This window comes from Castor canadensis, chromosome 17, assembly GCF_047511655.1.
Source record: "Castor canadensis chromosome 17, mCasCan1.hap1v2, whole genome shotgun sequence".
Classification (NCBI taxonomy): domain Eukaryota; kingdom Metazoa; phylum Chordata; class Mammalia; order Rodentia; family Castoridae; genus Castor; species Castor canadensis.
The window spans coordinates 62,060,772-62,080,148 of NC_133402.1; the positions used below are offsets into that span (position 1 = coordinate 62,060,772).

The 19,377-nt window shown below is 39.9% G+C and overlaps 1 protein-coding gene across 30 annotated transcripts in view; it reads right to left on the reverse strand.

Moving 5' to 3' along the window:
* Window positions 1-19,377, reverse strand: part of Tfdp2 (transcription factor Dp-2) — a 152,821-nt gene that overhangs the window by 36,277 nt on the left and 97,167 nt on the right. For 13 of the 30 annotated variants that reach the window (XM_074059098.1, XM_074059091.1, XM_074059089.1 and 10 more), the window contains one exon: window positions 4,294-4,397. In XM_074059098.1, the coding sequence (XP_073915199.1) occupies window positions 4,294-4,310 (17 nt within the window). In that variant the 5' untranslated portion in view covers window positions 4,311-4,397. Of the gene's footprint in view, window positions 1-4,293; window positions 4,398-9,264; window positions 9,301-19,377 lie in introns of all 30 variants that reach the window. The other 17 variants (XM_074059092.1, XM_074059086.1, XM_020184610.2 and 14 more) reach the window with 3 other exon arrangements.

A 19,377-nucleotide genomic window follows, 5' to 3' on the forward strand; every position in this document is an offset into this window, starting at 1 on the left:
TAAGGTCCCTTGAGGCCTGCTCCAAACCCCTCATTTTGTTGTTCTGCCCCCTGCCCCACCTTAGCACCTGGGGCATGTTATGGGAGGTGCCGTATTGCCTATGGTTTTACTCTTATATTATCTTGATGACTATCACCAGGTCTCCAGCATCCACACTAATCACCTTATCAAAAGGTCACTTGGCCACACCCTTTTCAGCATTTTCAGTCTTTAAAACACAGCCAGGTAGGTGAGGTGGTTCATACCCATAATTCCAACACTCAGGAGGCTGGGGCTGAGGCAGGAGAATCTTGAGTTCGAGGGCAGCCTGGCGTACAAAGCAAGACCATCTCAAAAAACTAAAAGGCTGGCTGGCTGGCAGAATGACTCAAGTGGTAGAGCCCCAGGTACCGCAAACCAAAAGGTTGAGAATTTTCCAAATCTTTAAATTCTGCTCCCCTTCTGATTATAAATTCCATTTATAATTCTTTTTCTCTCCTCTCAAAAATTATTATAAGCAGACAGGAAAAGCAATGACTTCTTTTCACTGTTCCTGAGCTCCTCCTTCCACAAAGCACTAGGACACAAATACACAATTTAGTCAAGTTCTTTGTCACTTTGTAACAAGGATTCACTTTCTTTCTGTTTCCAGTAACATGTTCCTCACTTCCAAATGAGACCTCATCAGAATGGCTTCACCAGTCACATTTCTACCAATAACCTGATCACACTGAGGCAGGATAGGTAGATGAAGAGACAGGGAAATTATATTTATTATTTTACTTTTTTCTTTTTGGTGATGGTACTGGGGTTTGAACCCAAGGCTTTGTGCAATCACACTACTTCACTTGAGCCATGCCCCCAGCGCTATTATTTTAAATAACTATTAAACAAACCAGACTCAAACATTAGAACCAGGAAGTAAAAACTGAAAGACCAGAACAGCTAGCTCCCTTCCCACCACCTTTTAGATGCTAAGTTACAAGCCTAAGGAGAAATAAAGGGGCCATCTGCACCTGCCTTCCCCTTTGAGATGTTAAGAAGCTGCAAACTCATGCACTAATGGGTAAAGAGACCAAACTCTGGCCAAGGGAAATCCTAAGATTCACCTATGGTCTCTATGTTCTGGCTAAGCCTCGATCACATCTCTGTGTTTTAGAATAAACGGTGCCCATCTTCGTCACCCAGATCTGCTGCCTAATGATTAGGGGTTGCTAGATACGTGACCACGTGTGTTCCCTCAGTTTCAAAGTATAAAAGAAGACCACAGATAAGAGTGTACCATTTCCATTTTTGAGTCTTAACTCACATTTCCTATGTGGAGGGCAGGAAATGTTTTTCGCTTCTTCTTCCTGTTTTACCTTGCTAAACTAAAATAAATCCTGCCAAACCTTCCACCTTATGTAATTCCTGGTTGTGAGACACCTTGACATGCTTTTCTGGTGTGGATCAAGTACCTGTGATTTTGTGTGGAAGCTAGGACACTGAAGGAACCCCTCATCTGGTAACATCACTTAGGTAATCTCTAAAAAGACCGATACTTTCTCCCCACTGGCTTTTTCGGTCCAGTCCACTCATGGCAATGCCAGCCAATTTCTCTATAAACTCTTCCAACCTGTGTCCACTACCAAGTTTCAAAGCCAGTTCCATATTTTTAGGTGTTTGTCACAGCAGCACACTACTTCTCACTACCAATTTGTCTTGATCTGTTTGCTATAACAAAATACCTAATGAGGTCAATTTCAAACAATGGAAATTTATTTCTAAGAGTCCTGGGGGATGGGAAGAGCAAGGCACCAGCATGGTGAATGTCTGGTGAAGGCTCACTGTGCTTGGATGGCACCTTCTTGCTGTGTCCTCTTGTAGTAGAAGGGCTCCGGTGCTCCCTTTTTATCTTTTGGTGGAACTGAGGTTTGAAATCAGGGCTTCATGCTTGCAAAGCATGAGCTCTAGCACTTCAGCTATGCCTTCAGTTCATTTTGCTCTTGTTATTTTGGAGATGGAGTCTTACAAACTATTTCCCGGGCTGGCCTTGAACTATGAGCCTGATTTCAGTCTCCCAAGTAGCTAGGATAGCAGGCGTGAGCCACTGGCATCCAGTAGGGGTGCTCCCTAGAAGAGACTAATCCTCTTCAAGGCTACAGAGCTTTCACAATTTAACCATGTCCCAAAGGCCCCGCAATGGGGATTAGACTTCAATATGAATCTTGGAGGAACACATTCAATCACAGAACTGGGATTCTATTAACAGCTAGAAAACAAGAAAGTCTCATTACTTGCCCATGAACTTAGAACTGAAAAAAAGCACCTCAGAAGCAGGAAGACTAATGAAGGCCCTGGGCTGGTCAGGTTCACAGGAGAGCCCTGGTCTCCTCTCCCTGCCCTTTGTTTCCTGATCCTGAGTTATAGTAACTGAGTTAGTTGGCAGTATACACAACTACTCAGCACTGTGGAGGGAATGACATACACACTTGTTCACACTGACAGAGGGAAGAAAAGACATGCTTCCAAAAAAGGTTCAAATTTGAATTATAGTGACATCACTAAAATACTAACTTTAAAAAGTTTCTCCAAATATAGAAGTACTGTAAGGGTCATACTCATGAAAACTGGACTAGGATTAATTTTGTACTTATACAATCATATTTCAAATTACAGACTTTAGTCAGGTATCCTACTTCATTTGCACCTACTGCAGTGGTGGGGGAGAGGCAAACGCTTACTAAATGTTTGAAAACAGACCCTGAGATGCCTTGAAATGGGACATTTATTTGAGTCTGTCTCTATGAGGTTTGGAGCTAGATTACATTCTTCACATACTTAAGAGTACATTGTGTTTTATCTTCAGCTTGACTTAACAGTCCTCAACTGGACAAAGAAAATGTCATGTCTAGATTGTCTTAAAGACTTTCTGAAACCAGCAATGTATTGAAAGATATTTTTGTCTAAGTAACACTGCACTTAACATAGTCCACCCACAGTGCTGTAAGATACGGGCAAGACCACCCTTACTACTCCATAGATGAAAAGACATAAACACTGCTCAGAAGAATTACTCTTACTTTTTTTTTTTTTTTAGTACTTGGGTTTGAACTCAGGGCCTATACCTTGAGCCACTCCATCAGCCCTATTTTTTTTTTTTTTTTTTTTTTTTTTTTGTGATAGGTTTTTTCAAGATCGGGTCTCAAGAACTATTTGCCCAGGCTGGCTTCGAACCACGATCCTCCCTGAAATCTGCCTCTTCAGTAGCTAGGATTACAGGCGTGAGCCACCAGCACCTAACAATTACTCTTGAAATGTATAAGTATTTTGCTTTTGGTGGGGGAGGTCATTTAAATAAATCAGGCACTGTTTTAGAGTTGAATGCAACTGTGTTTATAACTAAGGTTTTCGCAAAGTGCGACACACCTCAAGCTGTAGCAGAATTAATGAATGCCTTCAGAGAAACACCTTAATTCTGTTTTTCATTCATATTTTTTCTACTACTAAAGATTAAAATGAATTGGCATACTGAGTTTTTTTGTTGTTTTGTTATTGGGGGACTGGGTATGAATGCAGGACTTTGCTCTTGCAAAGCAGGTGCTCTATAGCTTGAGCCACACCTCCAGTCCATTTTACTCCTAGTTATTTTGGAGGCGGGGTCTAGTGAGCTGTTTGTCCTGGCTGGCCTTGAGCCATGATCCTTCTGATCTCAGTCTCCCAGAATATTGGGTTTCCCCCCCCACCCCATAGTTTGTATTTGTTTGTTCAGGGTTCTTTTTTGTTTGTTTGTTTTTGAGGACAGGGTCTTGCTATATAGTCCAGGCTGGTCTTGAATTTGGGATTCTCCTGCCTGAGGCTCCTAAGTGCTAGGGATTACATGTGTGTACCCTGACTCCAACTGCCTTTTAATGGATAGATTTCCAAATTAATAGCTCCAGTTATAGATTCAATTGGTGGGTCATACGTTCAATTTATATGAAAATATAAAAGGTTATTTTGTAAGGAAAAAAAGGAGGAAGATACAAAATGTAACAGATTTTAGGTTCATTGAAATACCTAAAACTAAGAGAAGCCTCACAAAGGGAGCAAAATCTTTAATATTACACACTGAGAATCTACAGATTCAAATATGAGAAAATAAACATCAAAGAACACAATGTCTTTTTCTTAAGAATGTTAATCAATTACACTCAGATTTAAAAAAATTTTATAAAGTGGCTAAAATAACTGAAATTAAGTGGAATACTTGATCAAGCATCTTCAGTATAATTGCCTTTTAAATTAGTTTCAACTAAGCAAGGTTTCAATTATAACACTTGATGATTTTCTTACCATTTGGGGTCCAACATTCACATTTATTGGTCCTAAGGTTTTTGGTAAAATCTTTGTTGGTGAGTTGGTGCTGGAAACTGGAAATGCAACAAGTGAAATGTTACCTGAAATGATATCGAAAGATTAAGTCAGCGTTCTGCAAGATCAAGTCCACCTTCTACCTACATACATCCATGGTCCTAACCCATTTTGCAAAAGCAATTTATAATTAGCTCAAGAGGCAGATTATAAGCAAGAAGACTTACTGAAAACTACATTAACTGCATTGTCATGGTGAATGCAATTAGTGCTGAAAAATCATATTTATATTTTATGGAAAACCTATCAAAGAAACAGCTCCAGCTTATTTGACTTTTAGTTGGTATTTTAGAGAAAAGTACTTGGGGGATTCATAAAGCAAATCATAGTTTACATCCAAGTTGAGAAACAGATCTTTAACAGATGGCATGGAACGTAAAAAGTATGAGGTGTAATGTGAAAAGTAGAATAAATATTTGAATTTCATTATACTATAAAGTATCTATACTAAAAGCTCATATATTTTCAAAATGTCCGATTGGCCGGATTTCTAGCCTCTTATAATAGTTTTGTCTGTGTCTTGTTTGGTGATGCTGGGGTCAAACCCTGGGCTCTGCACATGCCAGGCAATGCTCCACAGCTGAGCTGCCCCTCTGCTCTAATGTGTGAATTAGTTACTGATGGTGGGAATGGTTGGATCTGAACAGTGTTTTCCACGCTTTAAATTTCAAATTAACATAGCAAAATGGCAAAATGAACAAAGACCTCTCCCTAAAATGAAAAACAGTCAATTTTTTTCTAAACTACAATATCAACTACTGAACTCCTCTGGACAAACTCTAGCTTCTTAGTGTTTCTCTAAGAAAGTATGAGTATAACCAAAGAAAAAGACATTGCCCAGGAAAGAATGCCAAACTTGAAACTCTGGGGAAAACCAGCAATTAAGACCAGGCTAGTCAGGTGCAGTGGTGCACACTGTAATCCCAGCACTCAGGAGGCTGAGGCAGGAGGATGGAGTGTTCAAGGCAGATTGGGCTGCATAGCAAGACCCTGTCTCAAAAACCAACATAAACAGGCAAAAGCATGCTAGAACAGCAGCTCCTCTCAGTCTCCTTCCTCAGATGGCTGGCTCCTTACTCTACCAAAGCCTGGCCACATTCTACTCTTTAATCCTTTCCTCTTACTCTTCATTCTCTACAGAGAGCTGTGTAGCCCCTACAGAGAGAAAATCAGGCCACCGGGCAAAAACTGCAGCTCACCCTCCCTAAACTGTGAATTTGTTTGCACCCTCATTTATTTTGTTACCCTTTCAGAATGGAAATGTGTTTCATTCTCATAAATGACTTCTTTCATCATCTGCTCTGTGTGTTCCATCCCTTCAGAGATCTCGCCCACACTGACCTACTGAATCTTCTACCATTCCATTGGCTCCTTCCCCTCAGTCTCTCTCCCATTTGGCATTATGGGTGCCTCCCTTTAACTTTATCATTTTCATGTCTACTCGAAGCCAAGTACTCAAATCTGCTTCTCCTTCATGGTCTTGCTATTGATACCTGACTGAGCCTGGGCATATGATCATATCGACATTGTGACCCAATCCAGAATAATCCATATCCAACCACTTTCTCAAATGACCCCTGTGTTCTGCTTTTACGCTGGGTCTTTTATGATACTGCACTTGTTTAATGTGGAGCCTTACAGAATCCGGTTTGAATTTAGTTACCCTCTAACCCAGGAGGTCACAATCCTGGCTGTGTAGTGGAATTCCCAGGGAAGCAATGAACAATGCCAATGCCTGGGTTCTGAGGTAAACTTGAACATGAGACCAGTAAAATTCATCAGGTGGTTCCAAGGTAGAGTCAGGGCTGAGCACTACTGCTCTTTCTGGAGGTCCTACCTCAAACAGTTTTCCTCGCCCTCCCACTCTCTCTAGCAAACCAATCTTTCAACTGGCAACTCTGCTGTGGACATTCCTCTACTCAAACCTTCAAAGAGTCCACATTTTCTAAATGCCTTTTACACTCCAGAAATAGCACAAGAGCCCCTGTCAGAGATCTCACCCCTGCCTCCCTTTCTCCCAGCTTCATCTTTAGCTACTCCTTGCACTCCAATCAGATTAAACACTTTACAATCCACACTGGCCCCAATTCAACTAACTTTGGTGCCTTTAGGGCATATAGCCTTCCTACTATTCGGAAGACCCTTCTGTGCTGGGCCAACTCCTGCCTACTGGCACTTCAAAGAGGAGGTGCAGCTGGCCCTTGGAGGGGAGTGGTTCCAGGACATTCCCTCCCCAGGAATATAAAAAAATCTGTGGATGCACAAGTCCCTCACCTGAAATGCACCTGCATTAATCTACAGATCTTCTCCTGTGTACTTTAAATAACCTCTCGATTATTTATTAGAACTCACACAATGTAAATGGTATGTAAATACTTGCTAGACTGCATTGCTTAGAGAATAATGGCAAGAAAGTGTGCATGTTCCATACAGAACAAGGTTTTAAAGTATTTTCAATTTGTGGTTGGTTGAACCTGTAGGTTACTGAGCAGCTAAGGGCATCATGTCATATCGTTCTCTAAGCAGTTACTATGGTGCTATAGCTTGTTCCCGTATATGCTTCTATATATCACATACATGTTCAAAATCTCATCAGCGCTTAAAAAAGTGAAGCAGACTGTATACCTGAAAAGCAAGGTTGAGTGAAACAGCTAGTGACAGAGCTGCGCCTCGGCATCTCTACTCTTATACTCCCCTTTGAAGAGCTGTCCCCAGCCTCTACCCTGGCTTCTCATAAACCTGCTATTATGTACTGCTTGTTCTACTGCAAGTGGGCTGTGTCTCTCAGCTTTGTATGCAGCACCTAGGTGAGTCCCTCGAACAAAACAGATATACACAGCTAGAAAAACTGTTTGACTTACTCTCTTTCCAACCTGGGTGCCAGACTGAAATACAGCCTCAATTATACCCGTGTTATTTTTTCAACAAGAATCATAACTCATACTGAGTTCAAAATCAATTTAAACAAAAGAACGTTTACTTTTAAAATTGGCTGAATAACTGGTATCAAAGTTTCCCTACCTTGCAACTATACAACAGATTTTTTTTTTACATGAAATGCTTACCTTATCCATCACTAAAGACTAAGGATGTTATTAAAACTCTCCAAATATGGTTATTCACCTGTTGAATAATCCACTTACATGAAGAAAAACAATCTCTGATTCTAGGTGTAGCAGTGACAGAATCAATAGACATGAGCCACCAGTTCAGTCCCAGGCAGAAGAGGAAGCTCACCCCACAGATCCATGGAAGAACACCGCCCTCACCACTGGTTTTCAAAAATGACCTTACTGCTACTGAATGTTTATGATGAGGTCCTCTGCTATGTTAGCAGCAAAAGTAAAACTTGCAAAAACAGAAAAGCAAGAAACACACAAACACAGCACAAATGAAGGTAAAGTAAGTTTGCTCCTAATTTTAAACCTAATTCTAAAGGAAAAGTGAGACTATAAAATTTTAGCTAGAATAAAAAGAAAAGTATTAAATCCAGAACTGAAAAAGAAAAGCACTAACCCAGTTAATATTCAAAGAATTTAGAGGAAACTAAATAAATTTAATCAATTGATTCTAAAGTACATGTAGAAGTGGAAAGGCAGAGCGCAGACAACAATTTGTTTAGAGTCATAAGGAAGAGGGGAACTTTAGCTTACCAAAGTATCACAAAGTAACAGTAATGGAACAACCTGGTATTCACAAAGCCACAAATAAAGAAACTGACAAAACAGAAATTGAAGTCCAGAGATTACTTCATTGATATAAAAGCTGACCACAAAAGTATTAGAAGAAAGATATAATATTTTTCTAATTTGGGAATAAGGATGTCCCTTTTAATCATGTTACAGAATTTTAAAATATTAAGTGAGCCAGACGCCAGGGGCTCACACTTGTAATCCCAGTTACTCAGGAGGCAGATATCAGAAGGATTGCAGTTCAAAGCCAGCCCAGAAAAATAGTTCACAGCCCTATCTAGAAAAGACCCAACACAAAACAAGGCTGGAAGAGTGGCTCAAGTGGTAGAGCACCTGGCTAGCAAGCTTGAGGCCCTGAGTTCAAACCCCAGTACTGCCAAGCAAAAACAAAAAAACCCTGAACTTTCCTATATAGTAGAGACCCAAATTATTTGAAAGTCAAACATCAGACTAGTAAGCAAATTTGTAGTACACAGGTCATGGGATTTCTATCCTTAAAATTTTTTTATTTCCTTAACATCTACTTATAAATCAGTAAGACAATATCCAATGTAAACATACCCCAATACATGAAGAGATATAAATGCCAGTGATTACATGAAAACATGCTTGATTTTACTCAAAAGTTCACATTTCAAAAAGTTACAAACATCCAGTCACTTGCAACTTCAGTCTGGTTAAGAGAAGAGAGCCAAACCAAATGCAAACAGCTTTTCTTAAGAACTTGGCACTAACTCAGGGCTCAGGCAACAGCAGCCTCCAGAAGCTGTCCAGAAGCTAATTCCTGGCACTCAGTGTATTTATCAAAACCAAAATTTTCAAGATGCTTAGAGTTTGGTTCTGACAATTCCCTTACTTAACTGGTGAGAGGCTAGAAACAAGTGAAAAAAAAATCCAATCTTGGCACAAGCAGACAATTGGGCTGAAATTCCATTTCAAGTTTTGTTTGTTTTTGAGACAGGGTCTCCTCAAGTAGCTCGGGTTCGTCTTGAACTCACAAGCCTCCTGGAGTCCTGGGATTACAGGTATGACCCGCCACACGTGGGTCTATTTCAATTTCTTGAGTAACAACCATCTTTCTGATTTCCACTACCATTGTCTGGATATCAAAGATTTCTTGCAAGTCTTTAAAAGTTTTCTAGTTAAATGCCTTCAAAAGGTCAAGTAAGATGAAAAATTCAGACAAGTAACTGTGATTTACCTGACATTGTATAATTCTTCCCACAGGACTGACTTTCTGAAAAGAAAAAAAAAAAAAATTTTTTTTTTTTTGGCCTGAAAATTAGCTTTAAGAAAAACCTTCTTTACACAAGTCTTGATCATTTCTTCTGGGAAGAATCCAATTAGTAATGGACTGTAAGAAAAAGGCACTTTTAGTACATGTTGATAGCTCTCTCACACCAAAAGCAGTGTCCATCCGTGTGCACAGGCTCCAGTATCATGGACAAGCTAACCTACAGACCTAAATAAAAGTTAAAAAATAGGGCTGGTGAAGTACCTCCACTGGTAAGAGCGCCTGCCTAGCAAGCATGAAGCCCTGAGTTCAAACCCCAGGGCGGCCAAAAAAATAAATAAGTAAAAGCTAAAAATGACCTGTACTATGCTAGTTTGTGGAGCTCCCAGAATAGTGGGCTTTAATTCTATTGTTCATAAATGATATCTTAATACAAAAATGATGGGGAAAGGGATAGGCAAATTCATACTTATTAGTAAGGTGCTAATTATAGATTATATGCTCTCTTGGCTTTTCCTCTTCTGTTACCTCAACTGGCACTTTTTAAACACTTCTATATAAAATTTTTAGATATGCTGATATAGATGATAAAACCACAAAAAGAGCAGAAGAAGGATTAGGGTAAGTCCTTCAGAGGGAGTTGGGAGTACCAGGCAGAAGGAATACATGGTGAGTTCTAGAGCAGTGAAAATGGTCCACTTAGCCTAATTAACTGGCACTTCTAAATTTTATTATTATTTTTTATTTTGGCAGTACTGTGGTTTGATCTTAGGGCTTTGCACTTGCTAGGTAAGTGCTCTACCACCTGAGCCATGCCTCCAGCCCTTCTTGCTTTAGGTTATTTTTCAGACAAGGTCTGAAACTGAGATGCCTTTCTGTAGCTGGAATTATAGCCGTGAACTACCATATTCAGATTTTTGGTTGAAATGAGGGTCAGAAGTACCTCTTTTGCTGAGATTGGCCTTGAACAGTGCTCTCCTGATCCCAACTAGTGAGACTTTTTAAAAATCAGACAGTTCATGTACTTGTCTAAATTACAGTTACCCCTCTGTCTTAAAAGTCTCCTGCATTGTTACAATCTCTCTCCTGGATCACTCTTCATCAGCACACATACAAGTCTTATTCCATCTTCACAACAGAAAAGCAGGCCTGGTCCAGCTACCCACTCCTTCCCATTGTCTCTCTCTACAGACAGCCAACCAACTCCCTGAAGCTGGTGGCATTGCTTATGTCCTCCTTGCCTGTAACCCAGCTAAAAAGCCTGGTTAAGACCACCTCCATGGCTGAATCAAGGGTCTAGTCTCAACCTCCCATGCCTTTTAACCTCCCAGGCCATCCCACATTTCTGACCCACTCTCCTTTGGATTGCTTCCTTCACTTGGCACCCCAGCCACCACTCCTTGCCCACCATGCTCTGAGCTTCTCAGTCCTGGCTGCCGGCTCTCCTCTCTGCACTCCAGGAGCCCCTCACCTCAGTCCTCCATCCTCCTCTCTGGCAATCCTTCCTCGCTGGCTGCAACCAGCTAAGCCTTGTGGTTTAAATACTCTCAAAATTCGTGTTGCATCTCCCTGATTAAACTTCACTCCTCCATTTTAGATTCAAATGGCCAACTGTCTCCTCCAATTTCCATTTAGATGTCAAAATGGAAACAAACGTAACAAATCCAAAGTCTGCCTCCTGAGTACCCACTCCACCAGAAACTGCTTTCTCCCATTTCTCTCTTCACCTCAGTAAATGTCAGAAAGGTCACTGTGATGCCCCCCATTCAATTCATTAACAAGTTCTATGGCTGGACCTTCAAGCTGTACCTTGAACACCACCCTCCTCATGCCCTCTACTGCGTCCCTCTCTCCCAGGTCATCATCTCTGGCATGAATTACTGTGATACGGTCCTGATTCATCTTCTTGCTTCTAGTTCCATGCTACTCCAGTATTCATTAGACACACGTGTGTGGGCACGTTGGTACTGGGGATTGAATTCAGGGCTGCACTCCACCGCTTGAGTCACATCAGTGCTTTTGCTTTTAGTTTGTTTTCAGATAGGGAAACAAGATGGCCTCTGGCTGGCCTCGACTTCTGCCTCCAGAGTAGCTGAGCCCATGGGGGTGCACCACCATGTCCAGCCAAATGTGGGTACTGAACACTTGAAATTTTAAATGGAGAGCTAAAATGTTAAGCCTACTTAATTTTAATGAATTTAAGTTTAAAAGATAAAGCAATGTAATGTATTTTCCCGTTAAGCACGTTTGTTGCGGTGATACTACTTCACGGATGAAAATTCAGCTACCTAAACATCTTGAGATGGGCGCTGACTGTAAGACACAAGTACAAAAATCCACAACTATATAAAAGCATAACTAACATTAACAACAGCATTAATGGTAATGATATTATTGTTTATATTGATTGCATGCTGAATGATAATGTTTTAGAAAAAATGTTTTGGTAAATGTTTGGATGACGTTTTGCCTAAATGTTTGGATTAAACAGAATCTATATTTAAAATTAATTTTACTTGTTTCTTTCTGCTTTGTAAAACGTGGCTACTAGAAAACTCTGTGAGTTAGCAAGTAGCTCATGTTACCTGCTAACCAGCACTGGCCCGCCCTCCACACAGTGGTCAAGAGGGCTCCTGCCCTGTGGAGTGGTCCTTTCCAAAGCTCTGCAGTTGGTGTGGCACCTTGGTCAATGGAACTCCTCAGGATGGCTTACAGAGCCCTGTCACCTGCAGCCCCCTTTTCTAACCCTAGGTCTTCCAGCTTCTCAAAGGTGCCATGTTCTTCCTGTGTCAGCCCTTCCAGATTTGCATTTCTCCGTAGCACGCATCTCTGTAAGACGCATTCAGATGTACTACTTGTATAATTATCACCTGTGTACAGTCCAGCCACTCCCAGAATGAGTAATTTCACAAGGTCAAGGCCTTTGTCACCTCATCCACTACAGTGTCTCCAGCTCCTAGTGCCATGCCAAGCACACAACAGAGTGCAATATTCAGTTTTAGATTGATTAAAGAAAACACGAACATCTGCATGTTAGGACATGATCCAAATGCACGAAATAAGAATGTGCAGTGAAAACTAGATCTCCTCATATTCCATCACCACTTAGATCTTTCCCAACTGACAGCTACTGGTGCCAGTTTGTATAGAACCTTCCAGAAATATTCCAGGTACATACAAACATACATGCAAAAAAATCCTGTTCTCTGTACACATGGTCGAATACTGTATCTATTTGCATGTTCCTTCTGAACTTAATAATAGTGTCTATCAGCTTAGATGTCTTTCCATCTCTCTCTCTACACAGTGCTGCCTCAGTATTGTGTTAGCTAGACAGCACCCCCTTTCATGGCTCTAGTAGTTTACTTATTGAGCCCCTCAGTAAAAGAAGAAAATCTTGTAGGATTACAACTATTGGTGAAACCACTACACATGCCTTTACACACACGAGTCGTATCAAGTAGTTGCACCAAATTACTTTTCTTATGTTAAATAATAGTATGGTTATCACATTTTGGTTTTAATTTATTGTTAGGAATAAGGCTGAATAGCCATTGCTTAAAAGTCATCTAAGCCTGGTGTGGAGGTGCATGCCTGCAATCCCAGCTACCCAGGAAGCTGAGGTAAGAGGATTGCAAGGTTGAGCCCAGCCTGGTCAAAGTTAGCAAGACCCTATTCTAAAAACAAACACAAAAACAAAAGGGGCAGGAGTACAGCTCAAGTGGTTGAGCACTGCAAGTACAAGGCCCTGTGTTCAATCCTCAATACTGGGGGGGAATAACACATAGACAGGATGGGACACACTAACAAAAATAAAAATAAGTCATCTAATTGTCCTTCCTGAGAATTCTGACAAACAGTCTATTTGGCTGTTCAAATAGTTAAAGAGTAAATTTAGTCTGTTATACCTGCTGCAAATATTTTTCCCAATTTGATAGTTTTTGCTTTTATATAATCTTTGCGTATTTTTTTAGAATGTGATCAGTTTTATAAATCTTTTCATTAGGACCTTTGTGTCAAGCTTTAAAATGTCTGTGTGAGGCTAGCAGAGTGGCTCAAGTGGTAGAGAGCTTAACAGGCAAAAGGCCACGAATTCAAATCCTAGAACCAAAAAAAAAAAAACAAAAAACCTGTATGTTAAATACAAAAGTGCAGGAGATCAGAGTCACCTCAGTGTTTACTTATTTGCTTTTGTTCACCAATCTGGAAGGGCACATTATGCTTCGGCATGCTATACTTATCTTACAGACTGTGTATTTCTAGTTGGATATGCAGTTCTTATAAATTAATTATCATTAGTATATATACTAAGATTTATTAAGTGCCCACATGTAGTCTTATAAAATTTTATTTATTTATTTTTGGTGCTTGGTAAGCTATATTCCCAGCCTTAAAATTTTAAAGCCTTGGGTCATTTGGAGTTTATCTGATAAAAGAAATGAAAAATCCAAGGTGTTCCCCTCCCACACCATTGGTCACTTTTAATGAATAATTCACTTCCCTTCCCTATCCTGATATGAAATGCTTCTTTAAGTTTACTTCAGGTCAATTTATTGATTCTTTTACTGCAGTCCACTGATCTGCCTATTCCTGTTCCAGTGCTATGAATTTATTTCATTTACTATTAACGCTTCCATAAAGAATATGCAGAGTCAGAAAAGAGTCAAGAGCTTTCCCTCCTAGTCCTACCTTTTAGCCACTATTTGTTAATAACTGCTGTGAAGACTAGCAATTAGTTCCAAATACAGTACTGAGGAAGTCAAGTAGCAGTTCAATTCTGGAACAGGCCACTTGTTTGCAAAGAGAAAACAGTCCACAGTCTTAAGACTGTACGTCTAATTTCAGCCAGCTATCTAGAAAACAGGTCACTGAAAACTAAGTAAACTGGGGAGAAAGGGCACAAATAGCTGTGGGACACCTATTACCTTTGTGTAACTCAGGCCCCAGAGCTCAGCAACACTATCTTCATAAATGACACACATGTGAATGACTCAAGATTAACTTGGGAAGACAGCGTGTGGAACTGGACATTGGAAACCTGTGAGGTAAGTAGAGCATACCCAGTATGATGTATACACCTGGGCTCAGATGACCATAAATAAGCCTTGCAGTTACTGGAAATCCCATTTTTTCTTCAACTTCCTTCAGTTTTGTTTGAACATATTCCAATCCTCTTCTTTGAATACAGTCTTCATTCAATATACTAAGTAACACAGATATGATGTCCATTACCTAGCTGTATGTTACACCACTGTGTTGTTTTGTTGCATTTGTATTAAGTCATGTTCACCAAAGTTCTGAGATTAAATTCAAAGGCAATTCTCATGACTAAAGTTTTGAACTTGAGTGACCATAGCAGATTGTAAGTGGGATGGCTAAGAAACAGAAGATAAAGTATTTTATGGTTAAAGTGACCTCTGGACCTTCTCTCTCTGTATCTGGGTTCCAAGATGGAAATCAGGTACCCTATAGTGTATAGATAAGGACAGATCTGAAATGCACACCCCTGCATATCAGGGAATGGAAGCAAAAGCCTAGGTGGCTTCAGCATTTGCTTTTACTTTTGGTGACACTGGGGTTTAAACGTGGGGCTCCACTAGAGCCACCTGCCTTCAGCCAGAAAGTAGGACTTTTAAGATCCCCTCAATGGGTCACCTAACCAGATTTCCATGAGCCAAAGAAAGAATCCTTGAAATGCCATGGTAAGAGGCAGCTGTAGAGCTGCAAGGTCACCTTCCGGCAGGGATCAATGATCTTCTGTGTCAGTCTCTCCTAGATGTTTCTCCTCCAAAAGCAATCTGTTCCCTTGGCTCTGATAAATCTTTTTACTTAGAGAGACCTCTCTTTCTCTGGTATCCTAAACCATAATGTTTTGGATTCTCCAGTTAGAAGGAAGAAAAAAATTTTCTTCATCTTCCCACATGCCAAGATTTAAACAGTGCTTCTTCCTTTCTGAAGCAAACTCCTCAATTTGAACTCTGGTATCTGGAATATCGCAATATTGTGTTGGCTCATTAGTTCATCAAATCTCAAAGCTAAAGACCTCAAAAGTCATTTAGTCCATTTCACTAGGCCTCTCTCAGATGTGTGTGTGTGATGCAGATGATGCACTCTACCACTGAGCTATACCCCAGTCCTCCCTTTCAATATTTTTAAATGTTCACCAGTAACATTTGTCTCACCTACAGATTTGGTCCAGCTGCTTTTTCACAGGCTTCTTTATATTTAGTTAAAACATACAATTTTGTCTTTTTTTCTATGACTTTATTCAAGTAAGAAAAGAATTTCTGCCAGGTGCCCATAGCTCATGTCTTGTAATCCTAGCTACGCAGGAGGCAGAGATTAGGAGGATCATGGTTCAAAGTCATCCTTGGCAAATAGTGCATGAGACCTTACCTTGAAAAAAAAAAAAAATCACATAAAAAAGGTGGTGGAGTGGCTCAAGGTGTAGGCCCTGAGGTTCAAATCCCAGCACTAGAAAAGAATTTCCTAATCTTCTTATGTTTACTCCACTTAACCTAACTGGAACTTCCTAACTTCTGGACATCATACCTCCTGACTGATATTTATTAAGTTTACTATATGTCCTCCAACATCCAAGTTCTTTGATCCATAGTAATGCCTGGTTATAACACACTGTAAGAGCAAGGTAGAGTGGAGGTGAGGCTATCATTCAAAATATATTCTTGGGCTCCACGGGACACCTAAAGAATCAGAAACTTAAGCAGGGTGCTGGTGGCTCACACCTGTAATCCTAGCTACTCAGGAGGGAGCGATCAGGAGGATGGAAGTTCAAAGCCAGCCCGGGCAAATAGTTTGTGAGACCCTATGTCAAAAAAAACCCATCACAACAAAGAGCTGGTGGAGTGGCTCAAGGTGTAGGACCTGAGTTCAAACCCCAATACCAGAAAAAACAAATCAGAAACTTAGGTGGAAGTCTGCATTTTAAAAGTGCTTCAGCTGGTTCCTGTAAGCAGACAAGACTAGGAAAGAAGACTGACTGCTCCCTGTCCCTTTTCCACTTCATTCATATTAGAAAGTAACACAGAGTCAGTCAACTACATGGAATTGTTTTCTTCATTTTAAAAAGAAAAAGGGCTGAGTAACTCTTATTTATACAATAGCTTCTCAGATGTTCTATTTTCTTAATGTTTAGCCCATTTTCAACCACTGCTTTTAGCCAGTCACCACCGCCAATGCTCTCAACAGATGGCAAGGAGACATTGTTTACAGGCCTAGCAAAAAGCACGAGCAGAAAGCAGCATGTTTTATCTCACACCACCAGCCACTGACTGGCTAGAGTAGATGGAGGCAGCTGGACGCAACCACAAGGATCAGAATTTACGAGTATTAGAATACCCAAGAGTACTTAAGTGGGAATCTCGCCCATGAAGAAGCTCACAGCTCCTCTCCAATGGTGACCAGATGGTGTTAACAAAGAAATCATTTAAATTTACAGCCAAGTGAGGGACTTTTCTAATATTTATAAAAGGTGTCCATGACTTCATATAGGTTTTGAATGAAAAGGTTGGGTTCTTAAAATAAATTAAAAACTTTAGGACACATACTCAAAAAGACCAAGGATTATCCATGAATTAGTTTCAAAGCAATTCATTTTCACAGAAATATATAAGGATCACTGTGCTGCATAACACCGCACTAAGTAGCTTGTTCAAAACTGCAGTGTTATTGATATTCTGTGGCAGTAAGACAGCTCACTTGAGGGCTAGAACCAAAGCTACCTACATTTTAAAAGGGTGTGAAAAGCAAGAAATCTTAAAGTTAAACATGAGTGTCAACAAGACCTTTTTGTATTAAAAACTTGTCTGGTGAGAGATATGCTGTGCACGGTGGCAGCTGCCTGTGAATTACGATCCTGTGTAGCTTGCTTGGGCTACACAGCTTTAGGACAGGTTCTTGTCTACGTGACATAGAGTAAATGCTCAGTTCCTGGCTTCTTCACTTTTATTAGATAGAGAATCTACTAAGAGAGTTTCCAAATTTTACCACAAATGGGCAAAGATTCTACAACAAAGTTTTCTGTTGATGGTCTCCAGTCTCAAGTTGCTATCTAAAACTTCACTTGACAACTGGTGGCTTGAAACTTGGCAGAAAGAAATGCTATTACACAGTAACTTCCCAGATCCATTCATAAACAGATAACTCGCAAAATACTCAGACTACTAGTTCATATACTGCTAAACAGAATGCAGAGTTTTCTTTCCAAAAAATATATTTATCTGTAAATCTTCCCTCTTAGCCCCACCCCAGAGATGAGAAATTCCTAGGTAGGCATTAGTTTCTCTAGGTAACAGACTCTAATTGGTTTGGGTTCCCACACAGAGTATAAATGTATAGTATTAAGGGCTGGGGGGTGGGGGAGCAGCTCACGTGATTTAGCACCTGCCTAGCAAGCGCAGACTCTGAGTTAAACCCCAATACTGCCAAAAATAAAAATGCAATAAATCTACTGTGTAACAGCAAAACTGGAGGTGGGCTTTTCTACTGTAATTTGAACACACTCTCAATGAGTCTGCAATTTACATCTATGGATATGGAGCAGTTCCTCTTAAAATAATTCAACTGATTTGTTCTTTCTCTCGATAACTTCTTAATCTGAAGGGTTCACAGGCTCAACTTTGGTACACTGCTGTGCTGATGCTGTTTTCCTTGTTGAGTCACTTGCTGTCTGCCATGTCTACAATTACAACAGTAAACATAACACATTTGTGATACCCACAACCTTTGATGTTATGGATACAACATGGGGCCACCAACATTTTTCTTAAGGCTGTCTATTCCATCAAAATTTATATTCTTCAGTCAAAACTGCAAACATCCTTACTACAGGCAAACCTAGCTTGTAAATCCATTTTAAACTTCATGTAAGTTATTTTATTTATCTTAGTGAGGAAAAAAACCCTCAATTACTACATATTTTTTTTTATTATTCATTTATTCACATGTGCATACATTGTTTGGGTCATTTCTCCCTCCTGCCCCCGCTCCCCCCGTCTTTTTTTTTAATGTTATTCTTTTAAAAAGCAAAATGTGTATAGGTCAATTTCAGATGGTATCTTAATTGAAGCAATCATCTAATAAACTTCAAAATCTCTAAATTCTGTCATCATTATTTGAAGAAAACCAAAGAAGCCTACGAACCTAGCTAAGAACAAGAGAAATTTTTAATAATCTCCTTGAATGCTTGCTATCTTTTTCAGTCTTCTTAGACCAATTAAATATTTAGAAATTGTGAAAAATTTGATGTAGACACAAATTTTATAATATATACAAAGATTTTTGCCTATTATAAATTACTAATTTTACAGAGTAAGGTATAGCAATGACTTAATAAGGCCCTAACGTGAAAGATCTGGTGCTTAGCACTGGTTTTTCAAGGGCTAACTTTAAGCCGGTTGTGGTGGCACACGGCTGTAATCCCAGCACAGGAGAATGGAAGTTCAGACCAACTTGGGCAACCTGGTGAGATCCTGTCTCATAACAAAAGGAAAAAAAACCATAGAGTTGTAAGATGCATAATTGTAAATTTCTCTTTGTGTTACTTGTAAAAGGAGAGGTTTTCACTCATTATGAATTCCACAATTCAAAAGTGTTAAATGTTTGGACTGCTTTCATGACATGCTATTGGCTCCAAGCTCTTCTCTCCGCTCTTCCACCAGCCACACACCCTACTTTTCCATGCGGATCTTTGTCGAGGTGAACTGCAGCACAGCATTTTAACTGCACCCCAAGTATTCCTCCACATCTCCTGTTGAGGGGCTTCTCACAGAAGATGAGCTGAGCCACCAACAGGCAGCTGAGGATGCTTCCTGCGTTAATTTCATTCGAAGCCTTTGAACCTTCGGTGATACAAGCCTTTGCAATCTGAAGATTTCCTACGTATTTTACATGGTTTAGGTTTTTAAAATACTACAAACGATTTAATGATCCATTCCTCTGTAACTTAAATGCATTACAATTAACTCACATTTTAATTACACGTAATTTTTGATGATTTTCTAAAAGCCTCTTTAGAAAATGTTACTAATTTTGTCATTTTGTACTGATTCTCAAATCCTG